Here is a 19,726-nt window from a genome sequence, read left to right as displayed (position 1 = left end):
CATTAATTTAAGATATTTTATTTTGATGGATGACTCTTTAAGAGCTTAATTCAAGAAAGGCAGCTCGCTGGCATCCGGGGTTTTTGGATCATGTCAGTCTAAAATGACCATGATCTGTCTGTGAATTCATAATATTTTGAAGTGTGTTTGGTGCACTATCAGCTGTTGGTTAAATCACTTCCGCTGTTGTTATGGCTCACAACCCTTGGCGTTGAATGAGACCGGGGTAACCGTTAGAGGTATTTCGACCTGTCATGATGTCCATCAGAATTCTCTCATATTGTTGGTCAGTAGCCCACCTGTTATTCAAAACGAGCTGCCCCCGTGCCCACAGTACAATATTTATGCAAGAACCTTTTCAGTTAGGATATAAATTATTTAACTTTACACACGGAACATAACGTTCAATGTTTAATCATACGAAATTTCTTTCTATATTAAAAGAAATTCTCTAATTGTCCGTAAAATTAGTCCTTTTGGGGGTTTCCCTATTTTAGCCTATTTTCACGGTACAGTTTGGGGTTGTGTACGAGGATTGTCGGACTCAGAGCAATTTATTGTGTGTGTGTGTGTTGGTTGGGGGCATTGTTGATTTGTAATGTTGGATTCATTTACAACATCAAGCTCAGCTAATTGAGTTGACACACACGCTGCAATAAACTATTTATTTTCGTTAATATTTTGATAGTGTCAGTTTTGTCGTGTACCAATATCTGGTTCTGTAAAATCGGCATAAGTAAAGAAAAAGTATCATTAGAACACACGATAAGATTTGTTAGCTGATATTAGACAAAGTTCTTAAATCAAACTTTAGCCTTATGCTAAACCTACTATGAAGACCTATGTTTTTTTTATTATTATTTTTTTTTATCAGAGATTAAATTATGTTGCTTCAAAAAAAAAAGCCTTGACATGTAGGCTAACTAATTTTACTATAATTTTTTCATGGAAATAAGTTGTCTCCTATGGTTTACTGATGTGTAGGCCAGTACGTTTCCAGACCCAATAACGCTCTTCAGGGTCATTTATATCCACAACACTAATATTCTAATATAATATAATATAAGACTAATATTGTAGGCTATCCTCCTGAATTTGATCTAACAACTTGTTATGGTTAGCCTATTAAAATGCGAACTATTTGAAAATAAATATTAATAAGTGAAAATATTTAATCTAATATTACATGTGCTTTATTTAAGAATATGCGTTGTTGGCTTTATATATATATATATATATATATATATATATATATATATATAAATATGTATGTATGTATATGTATATCCTACATGAAGTGGCATAGGCTATTGTTTTACGATTAAATAAAGATAAGGTCTGTAACGAATTTCCCAATGCAATGGACGACGTGTTTTTCCCAGTCAAAGGCAGGGATGCTCCGCACGTGGGGTAGAAGTAATCAGAGTTTGCCTAAAACACGACTCACGAGTTCTATTTTGCGCAAAGACTTATGGGTAATTCAGGGGCAGGCACATACACCGATATGACACGGCAGGGTGAAAGGTTATTTCAGCCCACCCCCAACCTGTAAATTCAAGTTGCATGTACCAACTCATACGTTCTGAAAGAAGAATGTGTTTGAGATGGGAAGGAGCTATTCATACTGTTGGCGTGAATAACAACTCACTATATTTACGCTTGTTTCAGAAATGTAAATGGAGATTAGTTTCGAGTTAAACAGGGATTGTTTAGCGAGTCGCGTTTAACGTGTGCCTCCTGATTTTCATAGACACGAAAGAAACTTCGGACTTCCAGTCATGAAATTGTTCTGTGAGCACGTGTGTACAAGATATGTTTATCCCCATTTATGTTTAGAATGTATGCGTCCCACGAGATGTTTGCATCGTGGTACTGAACGTCGTTCAACATTTACTAAAGCATCTTGATTTCGCCTTTCATAATTTAGTGGAGCAGTCGTGCAGTGTTTTGCTTGTGCTAGAACCTCAACGGCATATGTAGATCTCTTTACTTCCGCCGTGACTTTATATAAGCTTTGCCAATTTATCATGCATGCAACTTAAACATTTTACTAAACAGTTGGATTAATGTTTCATTAAAGAAATAAGACAAAAACTTATTCGAAATCGATGAAACGTTTGAACTGCCCTCTATAAAATTACTAGACAACCTAAATGCAAATGAAATGTGTTCTTTGTTCTTCTATTGTTAGCTAAAGCGCGACGAACAAACGTCCTCTTACCTCACTCTCTCTAATGTGAGAAGCTTCTTCATCAAACTTTGAGCTCGCGATCCTTTGCGAAAAGTATGCGCGCATTTACTTAATTGAACTTAATGATAAATGGTTTGCAGAGAGCTTTTTTTATTTGTCACCGGACGTCTTTGCCATGCTGTTTGAGACTCCGCGCACGTTGTAGTGAGGTAGCCCACGCGGACCCCCACTTGGCGAGTCCGTCACGTTTGAGGGTCCAGGGCCCATCCTGATTCCATTGCAATAAATGAGTCCAACTCTCAGTTGTCTCAAAATAGAAGTGACCAAGTCATAAAGATTCAATTCTTCTCTTAATTATAAATAAATCACGCATATAAAAACAAGAGTTTTAAAATGTTGATTTATTCACATATAAATGGTTAGAAATCATAAGGCTGTTAGCCTACTATATATTTCTATTAATATTTGATGATAATGCATCACTGCATTTCCTCACTGACTTGCTGCGTATGCATGCACTTCCTAGTTCTGGTGATCAAAATGAAACTGCGTTTGTGATTGTTATCAGATTAACTCCGCTTTGTTAATATAAGATGTGTGTTTTGTTTTAATTAATTTATTTGCACACCATATTATATCCTGTGCATAGTGTAAATAAATAAATATATTCTATTTCAAAACGACTCCCCAGGCTGCTGAAATATCTAACCAGTTCCAGTAAACTGCATTGGAAGTATCCTAATAATATGATCAATGATTAATCTAAGCTATCCCGATTTTCCAAAAGCGATCAACTTTAAAATAAATCTTAAAACGGGAAAACAAAGCATTTCTGAAGGCAAACCGATGCACACTGGGTCGAAGATCAATCATTATCACTCATGTCACAATTGAGGGCTGTTCAAGCTGTGAAGTTTCAGAATCAAAGGACCAGGACCTGCGTGTTGTCTTTCAAATGATGTGTGCCCCTTGGATAAAAGTTATAGAGAGTTCAGCGAAGGTTGTAATAAAATTGACTATTAACAGTGCAAGACTGCAGAACGTTCAAATACCACGCGAAAAAAACGATCATTGCATACTCTAACACGTGGAACAGCTCATTAATGCAGGTCCAATAACATTACAGAAATTTTCCCATCGTTAAATAGCCTACATTTGTTTACTGCTTGTCAGAACAACTACCTAGCTGCTCTCTGAGCGTAAATAAACTCTACAAGTGAGAAAATAATTAGCTGCATGCAGCATAAATTAAACGCTTATTAAAGTTAACAATTGTATATTTGTAAACATGTTTGTAGCATTTATATGTATTTATATTTTACGCTGACAATATTTAACATTTTTATAAAAAAAAATTAAAAAACAGTGTGTTGCTTAAATATTTGCAGACATTCAGGCCTATAAACATTGTGTTTGACCGTTTGTTTGACAAAGCAGTTGCAGCAGGAGCCACAGTAAGAAGGAGCTGCACTAGGACTCAACGCTGAAGGTTTCACATGAGACCGAGTGCTCTTAATCAACAGGACGACGACTCACTTCTAGGAAAGGTGGCCTATAGAGTGACTTACACTCCCTTGAAAATCTTTATGAACTAGAGTCGATTTATGTTACCGCCCCTTGCGAATGAGTGAGGTGGGATCGTGGACATTCTGACAAATACCGATGCTGAATTTGGTACTAAATGAGCTGTGGTGATTAACACGAACCACTAAGCCTATATAGCGGTCTATGCACGCCATAATCAGATAAACGCGGATGCAATACAGCATAATATAACAATTCATTATCAAGAGCAATACTTGAAAATCACCGCATAGAGGGTTTAATTGATCTAAACTATTTTATGTCATAAACTTATTTCAACCAATATATCAGTAGGCCTAATCAATTAATATTAGGACAAATAGAAATCCTGAACTAGCACTTCCAACAAAAACGTGTATAAATCGTATGATGCACAGTAAAGTTCAACCCCATGGCGCTGTCTTGTTCGTTGTTTATTTTTTTTTATAATAGGCGAGATGTGAAGGGTGGTAGTAGGGTCAGGTCATTTGTATTCAAATGCTGGATTGATTGAAACTGCACAATGTCATGAATAATCTATTTATCTTTATTGTAGCTACCATTTAACATTGGCACCAAAACATCGATCGCCTTCTGAGTTTTAAGAACCACCTGAAAAAAAACAAGACCTTATAAGTCTGCCCGGTTATACATGAAAAAACATAACATTCATCTACAGAATCACTTCGTCTTCGAACACAATGGGAATTTCAAATACTGTATCAGGAGTGCTTAGTGTTTCACAACATGTTTGTAAGTTTTTACTAAGAGTTTCGAAAAATATTGTGCATGCATTTAAGATTAGCAGAAGGATTTTGTCAAATGATGTATGCCTGAAAAACAAAAAATCAACAACAACGGTATTGTATTGTAGTTAAAATGACTTTTCTGTTCATTCTCTTTCCTCACCATTGTAAAACGGCATATGTCTGTACACTGACACAAACGGGGGAGGGGGAAGTCTTTGCTTGTGAAGACCAGTTATTTTCTCTTTCACATTAGTGGGATGAAGGCCTGCCTGATCTGTGAGAGAGAGAAAAAATGGACCGCAAAAAGTATGAATAATAGCCTATCTTTCTAACTCACACTTATCCAGACCTAGTGTAGGCTAAAACTGAGCAATCACGAGGGTATTAGAACATGCTGATTAACGTACAAATACTTTTTTTTTCTTTTTTTTTGTACACACGTTTTTCTTGGATTTTTAGCTCCTTCTGCAATTCGTATATCTTGATCGACAGTTCGTTTCAGGATTTTAATATGTATTAACTCGCAACTTGGAGAAAAAAAAGCTCTGAAGATTTCTTAAAGCATGACATTTTTAATTGTATTATTCTGCACATGCTGTTACCTTAAAGAGCGTGCGCACACGCAGATATCACATGCACTCAAAATGACAAAAAGCATTAACTGTATTTAATTTATATTGTGATTCATGTTGATAACATATGCAAAGAAATATCAAAGAAATAAAACCCTATACACAGTGGTTGGTTCACGACTCTCTTTTTTTTCCTTCTCCTGAATTCAAACGAGTTTTAGGATTGGTAAAATGCAAACATCGATATTTTCATTCTGTTTTTACCTTGTCACTTAATATTTGCTTCAATTTCCTCGTTTTATTTCTGTTTGAGTTAAAATGCGTATCTCCCTGAAATAGATGCATTAAATTTTGCAGAGTGCATAAAGATAGATTTAAAATGATAAAACGCATTTAAATTAAACATAACGGCATTGTTTTAATTTATAAAATAAATCATGTAAAAAGCTGCACATCATATATATCCTGCCTACTGTCAGCATTAATAATTTTTCACAACCAGGACAAGACAAAGTTGTAACAAGACTCCGACAAAATGAGTAATATTAATTTCTAAGCATGAATTTATCACTAGCGAATTATTTGCTCTAAGAGAGGTGGGATTACAACGGTATGGTAATTAGCCAGGGGGATGGGGGTGGCCATGGGTGGAATATCCATTTTTATTGCATCACCTGTCAGTAACGTCCAATCAGCGTCGGCTTTGGGGGCATTAATTGATGAAGGTGTCTCCGGCCTTGCTCAGTTCCCACTGTCATTTTATTTGTGACTAAACCAGCAACGGGAATAGCAGCTGCATTTTGGGCTCTATTTCTCTCTCTCTCCCTCTCTCTCTCTCTGTCGCTCACTCACTCTCTTTTTCCCTTCCCTACTCTCCTCGCTTTTTATCCTTCTCACTGGCAGTGCTGTTCACCTTCCTCTTTTCCTCATGGCCAAATGGGAAGGGAGCTGAGGGAGCGCAGGTATACAGGAGCTCAGACAGGCAGCAGCCGGCCTGTCGGCAACATCACACACATTCCATCGATCATGCAGTGCTCAGGTCAATGGACTGATTGTTTTCATTCAAACAGGCCATTTCATTTTTATTTTTCTATTTAAAACTTTTTGTTCACCACGCAGTGTGGACATGTCTAAGCCCATGCTGGACCGGTCAGCAGAATGCCTTGAAATAAAGCAGCAGCAGTAAAGCTACTTTAAGGACATCCGTCGCTCTAAATGTTGGAATTAATGCAATGAAGAAAATGGGGGACTTGGAATCCGGTTTTGAGGAAATGCAGGGTGTAAAGCTTGGCTATTTGGTTATCAAAGGCAAACAAATGTTTGCCCTTTCTCAAGTCTTCACCGACCTCTTGAAAAATATTCCGCGGACTACTGTACACAAACGAATGGACCATTTAAACGTGAAGAAGCATCACTGTGATTTGAAGGAACTGCGAAAGCTCAAAGCAATAAATTCTATAGCTTTCCATGCAGCAAAATGCACTCTGATTTCAAGAGAGGACGTGGAGGCACTGTATTTTTCATGCAAAACCGAGCGCGTATTGAAATCAAACAAAAGAAGGGAAAAGACAAAAAACTCCTCAGAAAAAATGTGCGACGGCAAAAATCGCACCTCTACCAGAAGTGACTTTTGGAGAGAGAAAGTTTGGTTGAGTTTGCATGGGGTTCCTCAGACTTTCTCATTCAAAAATAAAGCTGTTCGGCAGGACCCTGTCCCTCGCACTCACTCAAATCTACCTCAAATTTACAGTAAATCCTTTGCTCGTGACTTCCAACCGGTCACGAAGTCGGCATCTACACCCTTTAAAAACTATAAAACAGATCAAATACCTGACAACTGTGTGGCTTTTAATCAGAAACATACGCTTTTTCGGCACGTTGTGACTCGGCAGCCGCTGCTCTATCAGTCCGCCATTGCAGCGCAGGCAAAGCACCAAGGCAACGCAGACCTACTTTACAAAAGGAAGAGGAAGCGCGAGAGCAGCGCGAGGCAGTTCTGGTCGAGGAGCGGACGAAGCCATCCGGTTTTGGTCGTCCCAAAGTGCTGTAAACCAAAATTTCCCCACGGATCTTTAAGTCAGTTTCACCACCTCGAGCATGGATTATACGTCGATCCTCGGAACACCGGACATTTTCAGGAAAGCTGCAGCAGCGACACGGAATCTAGTTCAGTCTCAGAACGGGTGAACAACGATTCGGATTTCGGCTCGAGTTTCTCAACCACCAGCAACTCCGGGACTTCAGATGAGGAGGAGGATGACGACTCTCTCTCGGATTCTTCAGATGTCAGCAGCGATGAAGAGAGCTCCTCTCAGTCTGATTCGAGCTCTGTGTCCAGTCAAGTTTCAGTGCAGAGCATTCGTTTCAGGCGTGCAAGGTTCTCCAGTCTCAACACAAAAGCACCTCTGCTCTTACAGCCAACTTTTCACTACAGGCCTAATGTGCAGAACATCCCCACTAACCAAGGAGTAACATCTAGTTTGGATTGCGAACGAACTGGCAAAACTCAAAAATCGGACTTCACTTTGTCCAGGGACGCACACAGGGATGGTGATGCTGCAAACGTGCAGAAGTTCTGCCCGGTGCGGACCTGTTTCCCAGATTTAAGACAAAACGAGGGCTCTGAAGCACCATCACGCCTTGAATTTCCTAACGATCCAAAGACAACAGACTCTGTCGCTAACAGAATTAAAGAGACTGGGCTTAAACCTAATGCAAATGGAAACAAGGCGTTTCCCCAACAAAGAATACCGGGTTCTGCAAACAAATGCTCCCAAGCCTTGATCTCCCACTGTGTTCCGGACAAAGAAATAACGGTGTGTAAGTCTTCTGACAGCAATCTTTCATTAGCAACAAATTCCAAGAGGGAAGCGAAAACTTCCCTGAAACTGCCTTCACCTCTAAAACCGATCAAAACAGAGACCGAGGAGCCCGTTAGTACCTCAGGCTTTAACAATGAGGCCAACAGGGCAGTAAAAACGCCACAATTTCTACTCAACAACGTGAAGATTAAAGTCGAGGACACCTTTGACGAATATGAATATGCAAATCAGCCTCTGGAATATCAATGTAGGGATCAAGACCCTGATGGCAAGCGCATCGGTAACGATTTAAAGGAAGCTGACCACTGCAAAGCCACAGAGAGCTTTGTTCAAAAACACCCTGCCTGTAACGAGGAATCAAGAAGCACTTTAAACACTCCTTGTTCCGAGGAAGGGGAGTCCAAGAATGGTGCAAGGGTCAGGAAAAACTACAGGGCGATGCTTTTGGGTACAAAAACCGAAAGTGTGAGGACATCCGCGAAATCAGTCGCAAAAGTTGACCGGAGCCCCCGTTTTGCAGGAAAATTTGCTAGCAGTGAGGGATCGAATGAAGACTGTGCGGGCGCGAGCAAACGCAAACGAGCGAGCGCCAGTGTAGCATCTCTGAAAAAGCCCTTCAGATTGATGGCGAATTTCCCCTCTCCTCCGTCTCTTGTTATTGGCAGCGATGGAGATTTGAGTCCCGCTTACTCTTTGAACTCTTTAAGAAGTAACCAACTGCCTCATCGTTCTCACCCAGTGTGGAGATGGCAGCTCGGTCATTCAGTTGTTCCTCCCCCTCCAAGCCACAAATTCAGGAAAGCCTCTGTTATCCCGTGAGCTGTTGTTTTGAGCTCGGGGGGAAATGTCTTAAAACTGTGACAAGCACTGATTCCCGTTAGTTTTGATTTCATTGTGGTGTTGTTTTCAATGCATAGGTTGCTGGCCTGTTGTTATGTAGCACACATCGTCCTCATATAGCACAGGCTGGCCTGGGACTCGGGAATATACGGAGGTATTTATAATAAGCTGGTCTAGTAAAAAAAAAAAAAAAAAAAAGAAGAAGAAGAAGAATAAAACGTTTTCAAAATGACATTGACATCGTGGAGCTGTTTTTGACCTGATGGACTGGACTCTCATGGAGCAAATGTTGCCTCATTTTGCAGGCAGGGACAGGGTTAACCATCTCTCAAAAGGATGGCGTTACTGATTGTCAGGTCTGTCAACTAAAATGTTGATTTTGTTTTTAAAACAACTGACTTTGGCGGTATATTTTGGGCCAATGTTTTGTATTTTCCCTTGATGATTCATCCACATACTGTATTTTTGAATTACTGTAGGCCGTTGATCCATACCTTATTTATTCATTTGGGTGCTCTCCAATTGTTGGCGCTTGGCTGTGTTCACTCACACGCAGCGCACCATAACATAACGGTAGGCCAAACACAATGGCCCTCGAACTGACAATCAAGAGCTGTTTGATTTGCACGATGTAATAGAGGGAAAACACCAAATCAAACTCCTTCTTTAGCACATTCATAGCTTAAGGTATAGAACAGGTAAAGCACAAATTTACCATGCATTGCACTTTGCTAATGCCCATTAAGGTGAATTAGTGACGTGTGTTTTGATTTTTCGATTTTCTTACGCAAAAGAGCCATCGCAAGTTAACCCAAAAAACTTTTTTTTAAATAAGTAATTAATAATGTGGTGCTATTTCCAATATGCTCGTTTGCTTTTGAGAGGAGGTCTTGCTACTCGTTCTTATTGTAAATGTTGCCGATTTAAATGGAGCGACCTACAAACATACAGACAACTGCATATAACAGTGTTTTTACATACGTGACGAAATCAAAGGGAAAAAAAGACCTCGGTGCTAAGTGGAATATACACACATTCTGGTCAGGGTATGCTTAGTAAATGTTTATTTCTCTTTGACTCAAGTAGCCTTGTCCTTCTGTATGGTGTTTTGATTGTATTTTCTTTGCTAGGCCTATTTTCCAAGGATATGGATTACCTTGGCACTCGAAAACGTAACCTTAAAAACAGGCAAGTGTTAACTTGGTGTTCCACTAGAGTACCCTGCCCCATATAAATGCCTTGTGATGAATGTACTGTGACTTACCGTATTTGTTTACTTCAGCAAAAGCAGACTGCCTCCAAAACGGGCCTTTAAAAGCAAATTGTATCTGTGATTGGATCAGCCAATGAGATAAATTCTTACTTTTTTTATTATATTGCCAAGGGACGAAACGATTCAACTGCATTCTAATTTCCTAAACAAAACAAATACAAAGCCTGTGAGTTATCACTAAATGAGCATAGACTATGCAGCTTTGGCTAAAGCGAGGCTACCGGGTTCAAGTCATTCTGAGAAAAACACGTAATAGACTTTAAAGGGTGTTTAACGTATTAAGGCATGGGTACATTACATGTACTGTTTTGATTAAGTGGGGATTGACACTATGTAGCCTATTAAGTGAAACTGCATCGCTTTGTGAATGTTCCAGTATGCGATATAGTGTGACACTCTGACAGGTGAATGATTAAAATATAGTAGTTCTATATTTTTGTAACACGATTATTTAATGTCTGCTCTCTCGGGCGTATAAAATAAACTTTTTGTTCCGTTCTGTGTCAAAGTGCACTGCGGACGGACAGAATAGCTATGTCGTCCCAACTTCAGAGGAACGAATTCAAAACTAGCCAAATTAAAAAGATTGTAGCGCACACATCACAACCCCATTAAGTTAAAGAAATGCATTATCTCCACAATGAACAGAAATGGAAAAATGGGCGGTGCCTCACTGTAAACATGGTAGGTCAGGAATTATCTGGTCAAGGTGGACTTTTTTTATCTTTCTGATTTTGCTACAATACTTGAGGTCAGATTTTGACATGAGTTTTTTTTTTTCTTCTTAAATTGAAGTCACTGGTTGTTTATACAAATGCATATTTATTTTTGTGATTTTCCTGGTTTTTGTATACCATTGTTGTGTAGGATATATGCACTCGAAATGAAAACTTGAAAACGTGAGGTGGATTTTGAAGCACTTTCTTTTTCTTTTTATGGTGAAACTGTTCATTAAATACATCTGAGTGTGATGTGAGATGATCGTTCATTTTTAAGTTTAACTCCTTAATATTCATTGTTAATATAAGTTAACCGTTGTTTGGCCCTGTTTTGAGGTAACTTGCGGTTCCAGCAAATGTAAGATCAAACTTTAAGATAAGTTGTTTATTGTAAAGAAAAGTGTTAGTGTGTGGGAGGGGTTTAGAAACCGATGGTCTCGTGCCCTGCTATACACACTGGACTCAAGCACACTACTCATAAGCCTATAACCACACATGAGCGCGCTTATGCTACACAGGCTACTCTAATCAGAGAAAGGAAACAGGAAAAGCAAGGACGTCTAGAAACGGCACATTTCAAATGAGGAGATCTACATCAGACATGATCTGGTTACACAACCATGTTTCCATATAGTTTTTTACAACTGTCTAATCCGCATCTGAGACTGAGACGAGGCACTCTCTGGTATAGTTTTTAGATATCTTTAAGATGTTACGTCCACTTAGGCTCAAAATAAGCTTCTTCGCCTGACTTCCTTTCTCCAATGAGGGTAAGACTCAGAGTAGGCTAGAGGAGCAGGAGGAAGAAGAGTTTTCGAGGAAGGTTTAAAAATGACAATGTAACGGCGCACAATTAGCCAGAACCTAAATGCATCGCAGATAGAGTTCCTCGTTCCTCGTGAACGCTACGTCCTGAGATATAGGGGACAAATTAAATTGTTAACTGGGTAATTTCTGCGTAAGAAAAACAAGTGCTAGACTAGTTGCTTAGCGAGTAGCCACTTGTTTGTAGACCTTGGTAAATGCAGGGAGATTGGAGGTTGAAAGAGTAGGCGCTTTACTAAATTAGGCTACATGTTAATTTTATATGAATTATTTACTATTAAATTCACCCGATTTAACCTATGCACTATTAACTACATTTAATAGTGTGACAGTGGTTCATATCGTAAACATTTCAAATAAAGCCTACATTTTATATATATATATATATATATATATATATATATATCCTATGTATGTCTAAAATCGTGGTCTTCGGAGTTTTGGGCCAAAAAGACAACGTAAGACAAATCTAAATACATAAAGTTATAATAACTGCAAATGAATAACAGTTATAATAATAATAAAACAGAATAACATATTGCCTGATATTGTTTAAGCTTTAATATATACACAGAGAAGCTGTTTCGCCCACAAGCAAAAATGAATCCGCCCTCCCCAAAAGATTTGAAGGCGATAAATCTGTCACACATTGGAAATACACACAGTAGCGGTACAGCAGGACTCATTTTTAGCAATCTTGTGAAATAGCATAGTAGCCTAGCATATAAATGCAAGTGTTCGTGCGTAATAATGATGATTACACATTATTATTTAGTTAACTGAGAAAATCGCTTGGCCAGAGCATTTATACACAAACACTAAGTAGCCTACGCCTATTTAAACAAGGTCAGACGTCTGAATCAATGTTATGTGTATATTATGGTAGCCTAGGCCCATCAAATCAGACAGCCACTGCATGTTCTGCTTTACCCAAACCGAACGCGTTGCGAACCGAGTCGGTGTGAAAACTGCCTTTTTAAAAAGTAGTTTAAGGCAGGCTACATCCTAGAAATCATAAATGGGTGATCAACAAATGATTTCACGTCGAACACATGGCACAGCGAGACTAATCTTGCAGAGCAAAACAGACCGGTTCATTTCGAGGCCTGACTTCGTGGAAAGGACTCGAGGCTTCATTCACAGAACTCAACAGGCCACCATTAGGCTGTTGAGCAGGAAAAGATTTTCAATCTCCTAACAAAGTTTCTGCTCAACCTGTCGTTCTCCACTCTGGAAAAGAACCTAGAAATTAGCCCTAAGATGTGTAAGTGTAAAAGTGTATTGCATTTAATCTTGTAAATTATGAAACTTGAGTGACTGACTGACGAATTTAGTTGACAATAGAGAGTAGACCTAAATGTGTGTGTGTGTTTTTTTATTTATTTTTATAATAGTCTAGCTACACTATTCCGAATCGCCAGTGCAACCATAAAAATAAACAACACAAGGGTCAACCGTAATCTTAATAAATTAAATAGCATATGTCTTGCTAGCTAGGTTTTGCATAAATATAGGCTATATGTTATAAAACACTTATTAAACATCGTAACTATCACATTTACTGACTGATAAGAACCGTTCGCCTCATATTTAGACACGTGGTTCAACCAACAGGATATGCGGCCTCATGCAAGCTTCTTTTGTAATGGGATCAGGGAGTGAGAGGAAAATAGGCTAATGCTGTTACGTGCCGGGGCAAAAAACTCATCAACATGTTGTTAATCCCACAAAAACAGCAGTTCGTGCTGTCGATTTTTCGAATGCTTTCCCCTCCAGTAAATTACTCGAGAACGTTATAAAACATGAAAACCAGATTACAATGAGATCCTACACGGTTATTTACACACACACACACACACACACACTATATAGCAAACTGTCCCGTTAGATTTTATTAATGGTCATATATATATATATATATATATATATATATATATATATATATATTATTAGACCATTAACAGCATGTATTCTAAATCAGTTATTAGAGTAGTTGATGGGTAAACGGGAGAGTTAGGTATAAACATCTGCATCACTTTTACTGTGACTGACCGAGGTCCTCGTCGGCCTCGTGGTAAGAGATTCCTCCGCAAACCGAACGCGTATCCTGAAAGAAATCTACCCCCACATAAACTCCAAATAAGAAGATGACAACAAAATAACATTGTAAGAGACGATGTTTAACTAAGCAAATAGAGCAGGCCTAATGCTCTGCTGGTCTTTATTCATCGATCGCTTCTCAGAATTCACCTTATAGCCGGCAATTTTATTTTAAACGGTGTCCCTGGTTATTAACATCTACTGAATGCAATTATTTAAAAAATCCATTTTCTTTCTATAATTTTTTAAATATATTTTCTCTGCTTCTCCTTTAACAATTTTTTTTAAACTGCATATTGACCCTCTGACCTGTATCTGAATCCACAGTCGATGGGGAAAAATATTAAATACTACTTTCATTAAACATTTTAGAAATTTGTAATATGTACATTTGAAATCGACTCGGTTTTCCTGCAATAGTGACTTCTCCGAAATCCTCAAGGGCTTAAATCCAGGTATGAATTAAACTATTTATTTGAAAAGGTTCCGTAAGTTTATCACAGACATGTTAAAATAGAGACTAGCCTCAATGTTAAAGTATTGTGTATCCATACATTTAATTCGTTTTTTAATCATCAAAAAGCTTAAATTAAATTCTGACAAGCTTACATTTAAGTTGCAAATGAAAATGGTATTATTATTATTATTATTATTATTAATTCTTTATTTCAGACCCATGGGTCCATATAAATAACTTACAACATCCATAGACAAAAACAACATACATAATTTAAAAAACATACAAGCTTTCTCTCCAATGCTTCCAGAAACAGGAAAAATACCTTGTTTCACTCAACACAATATTATTTAAGTCTCTTATGATACTATTTTTAGAATCATTCATCCGACATATGAAACTGTACATATACTTCCTTAAGACAGCATTCAACATGGGTATATTATTAGTGATATTGCTGACAAGGATTTCGTGTAAAAATGTCAAAATAACAACAAGCAATATACTTTTGTCCCAGATACGTTTATATTAAGGTTTTCATTAAAAAATGCTTGTAATAACGACAAATAAACCAGATTTCTGATACTTGTAAATGTTTCTCATGACAATGACTGAAAAAAGAACGTAAAGAATGTGAAACAAATTAATAATTTACATGGCAAACAATGAACAAACCAAAGCAAAATCATGTTTGATTCATTCACGGAAACAGTTCATGATTAGTATTTCTTTCCTTTTCAAGATCAGCCCCTATGCTATACTTCAGACAAGGCCAGTTCTAATTAAAGTGTCAACTATCATTTCACGTGTCGAAATAATTAATGATATTAGTAAAATGATTGGTGATTTGGGCTGCAGTCAAACAAATCATTAAACCCAATTCTATCCCGAGCAACGTTTCTTTCAGAAACACTTGTAAAAACAAGTCACTGATCCAAAACAACAAGCTCCCTTAACAGTTCAATTAGATGACGTGCGTCTTTCATAACACTGATGAAAAATGTGCTGTGGGTCAGTGATATATTCTGCTGAGAGCCTGCCTAACAATCTGACCATTCTGATCAGTCCACACATTAGAAATAGTAAGGAATTAGCGTTTTAAGCACACTAAGAGGGTTTAAGCGCATTAATATACATACAACGTAAACTTATATAACCGTAGGATGTAATCTGCCATATGGTTTTATAGTAACGTGGATTTAACCAATTACAGAGGATCTGTTGAAACAATCACTTTGAGTGAGAAGATGTAGCGCATGATTTAATCATTCCCAGCAGAATGTCAAAGGGAATTAGCATATTTAGTCTATAAGGCAATTTTCTTTAATGAAATGAACATTTAGAAAACAGACCAGCCTTTCCCACAGAAATAATGTCACCTGTCCTACGTGTCAAATAAATGTAGAATTTAAACCGTCTTTTAGGCTGGTTCTTCACTACCGTTACAACGACTGCTGCAGGTGTATTTGTATTGTCAGAAAGTAACTTTGTTTTGGTTGTCAAAAAATTATACGAAAAGAAAAAAAGAAAGAAAAAACGAAGCCCATTGCAAGACTGCAATGGCAGCCACATGGTCAAGTCGTTTTCCGCACAGCAGGCTACAGCGAAAAAGCCTTTATTCCGTTAATTTCTCTCAGTCTCCGTGTCCTTGGGCAAATATTCCAAATAGGAACGAAGGCTTGGATGTATTTAATGCATAGACTAAACTTCTGATTCGAAGAGCTTTCGCAAGCCATAACCACGGCAATGCGAGATATTATTATTAGCCTACTGAATTAATTTCATATTCATCATTGTATCGAGTAATGTTGAAACCAGTCACTATTTTAATAAACTCTAACGATGTGTCTATGAACTACGCGAGAGTAGCAAATAACGAAAATTTCTAAATTTACAGGCTTGGTTTTTTTTTTTCATTGCGCTGAGGAATTTGAGACAACAGGATTATATATACAAACGATACTTTTTAAGTATTCTCCCAGCTTACCTCAGCTGTGAATGTCTTTATCAATATAACAATCGACTAAATTAAGTTTTTACTAAGGAGTAAACAGGTAAAAATGCGAGCAGTTGAGAAAAAGCCGACGCCGAGAAAAGACGAAATGCAGGGTGTAGGTGAGGGTAGAAAATACCCAATAAAATAATACCCTCAGACATGCAGGCACGTGCACAGGAAGGGCTCAACCTGTGCACAGCACATGCCCTTTTTCCCCTTACACTTCAAGTGCCCTTTTTTGTGGTGTTTTTTTTTTTCAATAAATCAATGCTATTATCACCCTTTACGTCTGTCTGTTTTTCAAATATTTAACCAATGAAACATTAAATAGAGCTTGTGACTAAAATCTTGTTGGATCCGCTTGCACACATTGGCTAGTCAAAAACCCCAAAACTGCATTTGAGTGCTCCTAATGACCTAGGTAAAATATATTTCTAAGAAATTTCTTCTTTGATTTCTAATACACTTAATTTGTTAAAATTTAATCATATTATATGGTCGCATGGTTAATTCATGTTTACGCTGTTAAAATGCACGTATTAACTAGCTAGCTTTTTTTTATTATTATTCTAGCTCATCTTCACAAGTATAAATGCAGTAAAACATGTTTTTACAACAGTAATATTGTAGTAACTAACACGTTTTTTAAATCAGATCACTGTATTAATCTTTATATTTTATCACGCAGCTATATATATATAGCCTATATTAGGAGGGGAGAGCTCTGGCACAATTCAAACTTTTCACTGCAGTTGTACTTTTCACAATATTTGATTTTTTTTCACTGCTGGCTTATTTTAGGGAAAGTGTAGTGAATAAGAGAACTTCAAGAGACCAACATCCCTAGTATCAAGTTTTGTCAGGTATGCAGATACATGTTGGATATGCTATGGTAACAGCAAGGCTATAGTTTCTTATAATCTCCTATTTTGACTAATTGTGTTAGACATTTTTTTTTATTATATTTCAAAATATGCAAAAATACCTGATCGCTTTACCTTCCCCTCTTCTCAATGACACACATAAACATGTTAACCAAATAATACAAATTAGCTGAATTTGACAGAATAGCTAAAAAAAAAATTCTTCAAACATATTTTTATTGAACTTTGTGTAGAGAGGGACATACCAGTGGACCACAGTGAAGACATAAACATCTTCATGTACATGGCTCACAGAAGATTTCTGTTGTAATTAGGTCTAAAGAAGCCCTGAAACCCTTTATATCTATATATAGATATTCTTATTATGGTTCTCATTAATAGGAAATAAATGTAAACTTTTTGAGACTATTATTTTTTGTCATGTAATTTGTCATTAAGATGTAACCAATTACAAAATTTGGGCGGGGGGGGGGCTTTTTTCAGTTTCTGCACATGCCCCTTAATAGGTCTGTGCACTGTCCATGAAACTCATTTTGACAACTGCGCTGTGAGCTACACAACAGTTGCGTGGACATAAATGATAAAACACTGGAGGTGTTTCGACATGTTTGAGTAAGAACAGAAGCATATGTGACAGTTGTTAAAATATGGCTCGCGAACGTCTCGTCATTGCACGTGCTATTGGCGCCCCCGCTCGGGCGGGAACGTTCGGAGAATTCTCTCTTAAAGGGGAGGACACGAGGATTTAAGGTGGAATGAAGAAATAGCACCCAGCGATCTTGACCCCCGGTAAACCATGATTCTAATTAAATAATGAATGAATATATAAGGATTACTTCTCCCAAGATAGAAGAGCTTTATTTTGATGATAAAGATGGGGTTTTCCTAAAACTGCAAAATATAGGCTACTCTTGCTATATCGTCAAGGCAAAGTTGGGAAACACGCACTCTTCTTTTTCATAGGCCTTATAAAATATGATAAAATGAAATTAAATGATGATATGTTGTACTGTATAAAATATCCTCCATTTACAAAATAAGGAAATCATTGTGTCTTCATAAAAATGAAGAGACTGCGTTTTCGGCGTATAATCATTATTTGATAAATTTTCATATCTGATGATTTCTTCTATTATTTCTTTAATTCATGTGATTGACCTATGGGACGCATTTGGTATTATAGACTACTAATATAGTTCTAACTATAGGCTTCTTAAAGAGAAGACGCAAAAAAATGAAGTGGAAACAGTACATTTCCGATTGTAGCAGTCGGTGGATTTTTAATGGAGAATGTTCAGTAGATACATACTAAAAATAAAAAATAAAATAAAAAAGGCATGCAAGTCATCTCAAGAAGCCGAAGAAAATGGTGAATAATGGAGGAGACGTAGACTCATTCGAGAAAAAAATAAAATCCTTTCTTGGTGTGGAAGTCCTCCAGAAATAGACTGGCCTACACAATAGTGTTAATTAAGAATGAAGCCTGGCCTATCTTTTCTATTTCCAATCCCCCCATTGTCCTTGTGGGCCATTCATCCAAATGTTGGTATCTGTCAGTCAGTACCTACTTTTTTTATATATAAAAAGGTAATACATCAAGGAAGAGGAAAGAGAAGTCCTGAGACCAGAATCTAAAATATGTGAAATCAACATTTGAACACTGGTCACTAAGTACTGGAACAAAGCTTTAAAATAAATAAATAAATAAATAAAAAATAACCCTGAAAAAATAAATAGAAACAAATGTAGCAAGAAAATCTATATGAAACCGTTTGAGTCTAATTCGACAGTAGGCCACACGGAGTAATGGTGAAGGATTCGTTTAAGTTGCAGTTTGTCAATTCAATAACAAGGCTTAGAAGAACAGGCCTCAAAACTTAAGTTAAGGAGGGTTCGAGTTAACGATGCTTTATTGTTTTGATCGATTAAATGTTTCCGAAGCTGTGCCCCGAAGAAGCGAGTATTTAGAAGAACTCGTCTATTATCAAAGAAACGGGTGTCGATGTGACTTTTGACCCTGGACTTTAAAAATCGCATAGCTAATGGCCTACATGTTATAATGTCGAATTTTACGTTCTCAAATTCAAGTTTAGCTTATATTATTTAAATTAATTATTCCCGTGCCCACATATAGAGCAGGTGCTGAATTTGTGACTTGGGTGGTGAGAGGAATGAAGTCTTAAGAGTCTACTTAGCTCTTGCCTTCTTAAACACATCACTAACCTCCAAAAGTCCAGAAGAGTGTTCATGAACCAATTTTTCATGTTCCTATTGTGAGCAAATATAAGCTGGCCGTCTCGCTGAGACTAGTGTTACTATCAGTCCAGATTTCTTCATTAAACTATTTACACAGGATGTTTAACATGCTTCAGAAGACGTAATTTATTATCTACAAAGTAGCTGGAAACAGGATGTTCATTTGAGGCAACAGTGCGCGCTCAGCTCGAGTCATTGCATCACTTTTACAATCAACAGGACTGTGCAGGCTGTGAACCTCGTTCGAGGCAGACGCCATATATTGTTTTTCCGTAAATGAAAGATAAACATACAAGCCACTCAACGTGCTGGACTGTGTAAATCTCCCACATCAAGTCCGTTTCACAACATAGTTTCCGGCATTTTGACGCCAGTTTTTTATATACGAACTTTCAGTGTTGCTTCAGGTGAATCCAGGTAGTTCCCGCGCTGCCTACTCTTCATTCGAGAAAAAAAAAATCAAACATGGCGTCTCCTCT

General features: G+C 37.5%; 2 protein-coding genes across 2 annotated transcripts in view; one reads left to right on the top strand and one right to left on the bottom strand.

The window, feature by feature from the left end:
* mllt10 (MLLT10 histone lysine methyltransferase DOT1L cofactor) overlaps positions 1-2,399 on the bottom strand; it is a 62,630-nt gene extending 60,231 nt beyond the window's left edge. The window contains exon 1 of the mRNA XM_059524552.1: positions 2,222-2,399. Coding sequence (XP_059380535.1) covers positions 2,222-2,296 — 75 coding nt within the window. The 5' untranslated portion in view covers positions 2,297-2,399. The remainder of the gene's footprint in view (positions 1-2,221) is intronic.
* Positions 2,400-5,859: 3,460 nt separating this feature from the next.
* skida1 (SKI/DACH domain containing 1) lies at positions 5,860-10,981 on the top strand. The gene has a single exon (XM_059524547.1). The coding sequence runs from the start codon at positions 6,308-6,310 to the stop codon at positions 8,714-8,716; it is 2,409 nt and encodes an 802-aa protein (XP_059380530.1). The 5' UTR covers positions 5,860-6,307; the 3' UTR covers positions 8,717-10,981.
* The last annotated feature ends 8,745 nt before the right edge of the window (positions 10,982-19,726 follow it).

This window comes from Carassius carassius, chromosome 35 (assembly GCF_963082965.1).
Source record: "Carassius carassius chromosome 35, fCarCar2.1, whole genome shotgun sequence".
Lineage (NCBI taxonomy): Eukaryota > Metazoa > Chordata > Actinopteri > Cypriniformes > Cyprinidae > Carassius > Carassius carassius.
Note: the sequence above shows the minus strand (reverse complement) of the source record. Positions and strands in the feature narration are given on the sequence as shown.

Excerpts from the sequence above, each read along its gene's own strand:
- skida1 (XM_059524547.1), top strand. The coding sequence starts at position 6,308 with ATGAAGAAAATGGGGGACTTGGAATCCGGTTTTGAGGAAATGCAGGGT.